Raw genomic sequence first — 5,676 nt, 5'->3', positions numbered from 1 at the left:
AACAAGAGCCCAACATGGGAACAACACGGGCCATGGCCCTGCCACGGTGACAGCCACCACAGTGGTCATGCACACCAGCCTGGTGCATAGGGTGCCAGGAGGCCCCGAGGACCAAAGGTGACTTGAAAAGCCTCAAACACATGTCCCCAGGTGCCCATCTGGTCCCCCAGCACTGGAGGAGGGTATGGTGCCCTTCCTCACCTGCACAATGACAGTGAAGAACACCACCACGATGGTCGTTGCCACAAAGTAGTCCTTGGCTTTCACTTTTGCCCTGTCCAGCAGGATGACCAGGGCGAAAGCCACGGCTCCGCGGAGGCCACCATAGGACATGACCACCTGGTCGATCCTGTCCAGGGGGATGAGACGGAAGCGGTTGAGCACACAGGTCTGGAGGACAACGCCTAAGGAAGAAGAAGAAGGAAAGCTTGGGATGCTGGCAGAGCTCTGCCTGCTCCTGGAGAAGGGGCAAAGCCCAGGCCAGGAGCCGTGGCTGGTCCCAGACCTCAGCCTTTCTTGGGGAATGACACTTTTTGACTGGGTTTTTACCAGCCAGGAGCACAGCAGGGCAGACTGACCCACAGCTCTGAAGAGCAGGATGAAGAACAGGGTGCCCAGCACCAGCGCCGTGTCCCAAGCCCATTTGGAGGTGTCCACAGCTGAGATGCCCAGAAACATGAAGATAATGGTCTCCGAGCTGCTGGCCAGCGTCTTCATGGTGTACTTGACCGTGGTGCGGGATTTCTGGGAGATATTGGCTTCCACGTACTTCTTGCAGCAGATCCCACAGAAGGTGACTCTGCAGAAGGGCAGAAGGAGACGCCATGACCCTACGGCAGGATGAGGAGTGGGTCTGCTCACCGCCTCTTGCTGCTCTTGTTTGCATTGCATCCCCGATTTCCTGGGCCCCCCCAGGGGACACCCCAGTACTCACGCCAGGATGGAGGAGAGCGAGACCATCTCAGCAGCCAGGTACGCGACGTAGGCCAGGAGAAAGACGAAGAGCGGCTCGATGATGCGCACGCGCTTGGTGAACCGCGTGATCAGGGCCAGGAGGAAAGCAAAGAGCAGCCCCACGGCTGTGCCCCCCAGGCTCACCAGGAAGAAGGAGGCTGGTGGGGGGAGAAGACTCATGCACACCATAGGCCAGCAAGCCCAGCTCCTGTGCCCCATGGCCATGCCACGCCGGTCTAGCCAAACCCCACGTCCACACCTGGTTCCCCACTCAAGCATCCCATCATGACAGCCTGTGTGTGACCATGGGGATGAAGATGACAGAGCCGTGGTGCTCAGTGCACACCCCACAGCCTGACAGCACCTTGTGCTTGCCCCCCGCGCTTCCAGCCCGGAAGAAGAGCCGGAGGGGCTGGTGGGGAACATACTCACCTACCCCCTTCATGTAGTCCGTGGCGTGGATGTGTGCGGGGCCCAGCTCCACAAAAGAGTTGAAGACCTTGTACAGCACCTGCAGGCAAGGCAAATCCCTTGGGGAAGGCAGGGTATGGCCTTGCTTTGATAGGGACGGGACTGCGGGCAGCACAGACCCTGTGGAAGAGCCATCACCTGCCCCAAATCTGCCAGGTGACACAGCTCATCTCAGCAAGCAAAGACCCCCAGCACCAGGAGAGCGGATCCAGAGAGCATGGCATGGGTCTGCCCCGGCTTGGGCACATCACCTGCATCCTCTGCCTGTTCTGGGGGACTCCAGCACCCCAGCCCATGTCGGGTGCTACTTTAGGGCTCCCCAAGCTCCAACTCACCACGGTGACAGCATCATTCAGGAGAGACTCGCCGAACACGATGATGAAGAGGGTCTCATTTACATGGACCTCTTCAAAGACAGCCAGAACAGCCACAGGGTCCACAGCTGAGATGAGGCTGCCGAAGAGCAGGAAATCCATCAGCCCGGCTTCGACACCTGGATCTGCCAGGACAGAAGGACCCCGTCACCAGCCTGAAGCAAGCCTGTCCCTCATCTGCTCCCCATGACTTGGCCACAGCATCCCAGCTTGCAGCCAGGAGTGCTTCCACAACTCCAGGATTCCCCGAGCAAAGTGGGGGGCTCAGCACATCCTTGCTGCACCATGAGGGGAGCAGGGCTTGGATGTCCCCCTTGGCACCCGGGTGCATGGCTGCCCCTCTGGCAGATAAGCACCAGCTCAGCAGCCCCGGCTCAGGTCCAGGCACCAAGCAGTTCCTCGGGGCTCAGGAGAGCTCAAAACACAGCCCAGGGCAGCCAGGGCCAGTGGCTCCAGCCAAGGACAGGGAACACATCAACGAGCCAGCAAAGCTAGCCAAGGTTGGCAACAAAAATAGTGAAGACATGAGTCAGCCCTGCACTGAGCAGGGCCCGTTCATCCTGCATGCTTGACGGTCCTGCCAGAGCACCGTGCACAGGACGCCAGGACCCCGCTCCTGCTACAATTCCTGGGAATCCACAGCAGGGCCAAGCAGTGGGCTCTGAACTCGCGGGGGCTTTGCACCCTCTGACACATCTTTTTGGGGACGTGTTCCAAGCTGGGCAGCCCCGTACACCCACCCACGAGCCCGGCGCGGTGCAGCCCCCAGAGTGCAGTGCCGGTGGTGAAGGAGTTCCAGAGCGTGCCCACCACCGCGTAGGTGAGGATGGCACCGATGTTGTCGAAGAACAAGCGGCTGGGCATGAAGTAGCCCGAGTCTAGGACAATGGGGGGCAGAAGGAAGAGGAAGAACATGTTGGGCTCCAGCTGGTACTCGGCTTTCTTCGCCACGGCCAAGACAATGCCCCCCAGGCCCAGCCCCAGCAGGATGAGGAGGCAGCTCTCTGGGACGATGGACGTCACTTTCCTTGACAGGTGGAAAACTAGAAGGAAAGGAAGAATGAGAGCATCAGCCAAACAGGCACACGGACAGAGCATCCCAGATCCGCGAGCTCCACAGAAAGGCTGGTTGGCTGATGCATGACGGACCCCGGGGAGGACAAGGGAGCACCTAAAGCTGCTTCGTGGCTGTGTGTGCACAGAAGACCTTCCAGCTAGCTCTCAGGTCAGGATTTCAGGTCCCCAGCTCTTTGGGCTCTCTGTCTCCTCCTCAGCCACTGCCTAATGAGCCAAGCAGCCAGGCATTTTGCTTTTCTTGGCCTCTGGTGTCTGTACTTAAAGAATAAAAGCAATCAGCAAGCACGTTCACAGTGCCACAAGCAATGCTGGCTGCTGTTGAAGCAGCCTGGTTCACCAGGACACGTTACCCCACGCAGAGCCAAGGATACACAGCCTGGTGGCGGGGTGACCTTGTTTGCAGCCGTCTGAGCAAGCAGACAGAGCAGCATGCAAACCACTGCAGCACGAGGCAGTCAGCCGGTCTCCATGCCATAGCACAGCCTCCCTCAGCACGGCTAACCTACCTGCATGCAGAGAACAGGCGCACACGAACTGCAGACTTAGACACGTTTTGAATAATCAGTTTATTCCACGCGAGGTTTTGGACCAAATCTTAAACTGCCGTGGAACAGGATATACATTTTTTAAAGCAAGCAGAGGATGAGAGGATGCCCTGGTATTCTTCCATCAGCTCTGTGGCAGCAAGCCTGCCGCTCAGGAGCAAGCCAGTGGGATGTCACGCCAGCCAGCACAGGGACTCGCTCCTCCAGGCAGCCTCGTCCCCAAGGCCAGGGCATCCCGTGTAATCCCAAATCATTCCAGCATCCAGATCGGCAACCGCCCATCCCTGTGGATTTCTCCTCGCTAGCACAGGGTCCTCCAAAGGGCTGGGGGAAAGGCTGTGGAGGGTCACAGGAGTTTTGTCCCCCCATCATTGAGTTCTGCCATCACCTGGGACGTCCAGCCCCACTCTATAGCACAACTCGCCCATCAGATGAAGAAACCTTCTCCTGGGGAGTGGGCTCCTCCAGGCACTTCCAGAGACACCTCTGTCCTGGAGCACCCAGCAATGTACAATGGACATCAGGGGGACATCAGGGCAGCCTCTGAGCCGTCACTTGGCTGCGAGCCCAGTCCTGCTGCCAACCCAAACGCCAGTCCCTAAAGCCCTTTAGCTGGATTACAGATGCCCGCTGCTTGGGCCAAGTCACCCCACCAGAAGGAAAGCTGTGCTATGGTCACACATCAGCCCGCGGTCACTTGGCCCCCGTGGACAGACCGTGCCTAGCCCAGGGTCCTGCCTCCAGTGGCGCAGGGCTGGAGAGGAGCCCAGGAACAGCCAGCGCTTCATCAGAAGGTTTCCATGTCTCTATGCCCTTGTCATTCTCCTCTGAACCTGTCCCAGTCCTGCTCCATCCTTTCTGGGACCGGTCCCAGTGTCCCCGAGATGCAGACACCCTGGGAACTGAGGTCGTGGCCTCCTCATGTTCTTCCTTTCTCCTGTCCTACCACCTCGGCTGATTTGCTCTTCTCCACTGCAGCTGAGCACTGAATTAGAGAAGGCTGCGATTCCACCATGGAGGCAGTGGCGATACAGACACGCATTACAGCCCTCCACGCAAGCCCACAGCCTGGAGAAGGGTGGCTGAGCTCCAGCCCAACCGAATTCCTGCTAAATGACCGCACCAGCTGCGGCAGAGCCCTGTTCACCCCATGCGAGCCTGGCGAAGGCAGCGCCAGTGGGTGAATGGTGCTCACTCAGCGCCTGCGGCAGGCTGTGAAATGGCTTCCCGCCCACGGGAATACAGCTCTGAAGTTTTCAAGAAGGGAACAAGGCGTCCAGCCCCTTTCTGCATGCGCGGGAGCGTTGCCAAGATCCCCACTCCCCCCTTCGGCAGCCCATTTGCACTCTCTCTGCCGCACAGATATGCCCTGGCTGGATGGAAAGATCCAGGAGAGCTCGCAGAGATGCTACGGGGACATGGGGACATGGCTCCTGGCTGTCATCGGTCATTCCTTCCCCAGAGCCAAAAACTTGTGCAAAGAAGGGAACAGCATCCACGGGAAAGACCCTGCTTGTCCAGAAATCCTCTGGCTGAGAGGGGATCCTACCACCCTCCCAAGCCAATGACAGCACATGAGCTCCTCCGGTGCTCCGGGGACAGGTGGAACGAGCTCTAATTTTACAGGCGCTAGTCAAGAATTTCAGCACTAAAGGTTCCCACAGCAACGGTAACTTAGCCACATGTGAATTAACTTCAGAGCCATCATCCCACACCCAGGCATCCGTAATACAGGATCTGCCATTGGGAGGACTCGGGGCCAAAACCTGTTCCGCTCCCCCGGTGCTTGGGAAACAGCAAAACACCTGAACCAAGGCACGAGCAGCTAGGGACAGAGGTGATGGTGCCGCAAGCAGTGGGGTCACGGGAGCGTGTGCTGCCAAGAGTAGAGGGTTGCGACCCACGGGGATGGAAAAACATCTGTCTGCTGGCAAACCCCTGCCCACGGGGCAGCCATGGATGAGCCAGTTTGGGTCCTTCATTTCCCTCGTCCCCACACCCCGTTCGAGCACATCTGTGCTCTGCCCAAGCACGGAAAAGGCAGCAAAGCCCGGATGATGCCCTGCCGTGCAGGAAGGCAACACCCAAGCCAGTTTTTTCCCCGCCCCGGGTGTTTGCTGGCTCGGGGCACCCCAGCATCATGACCGCCTCGGAGAACAGAGCCTGCAGTGTCATTTCCCCATCACCCGGGCGTGGGGCCGCGTCCTCCCCTGCAGTCACAGGGCTCTGAGCTGGCAGCCCAGCGCTGCAACCGC

At 59.0% G+C, this 5,676-nt stretch overlaps 1 protein-coding gene across 1 annotated transcript in view; it reads right to left on the bottom strand.

Annotated features, from left to right (window-relative positions):
• Window positions 1-2,842, bottom strand: part of SLC9A5 (solute carrier family 9, subfamily A (NHE5, cation proton antiporter 5), member 5) — a gene marked incomplete at its 5' end in the record, with an annotated part of 3,566 nt that extends 724 nt beyond the window's left edge. The window contains 6 exons of the mRNA XM_010075169.1: window positions 202-404; window positions 579-799; window positions 935-1,112; window positions 1,387-1,465; window positions 1,761-1,924; window positions 2,540-2,842. Coding sequence (XP_010073471.1) covers window positions 202-404; window positions 579-799; window positions 935-1,112; window positions 1,387-1,465; window positions 1,761-1,924; window positions 2,540-2,842 — 1,148 coding nt within the window. The remainder of the gene's footprint in view (window positions 1-201; window positions 405-578; window positions 800-934; window positions 1,113-1,386; window positions 1,466-1,760; window positions 1,925-2,539) is intronic.
• Window positions 2,843-5,676: the final 2,834 nt, after the last annotated feature.

Source organism: Pterocles gutturalis, unplaced genomic scaffold (assembly GCF_000699245.1).
Source record: "Pterocles gutturalis isolate BGI_N339 unplaced genomic scaffold, ASM69924v1 scaffold11617, whole genome shotgun sequence".
NCBI lineage: Eukaryota > Metazoa > Chordata > Aves > Pterocliformes > Pteroclidae > Pterocles > Pterocles gutturalis.
This window is presented reverse-complemented; position numbering and strand designations above follow the sequence as displayed.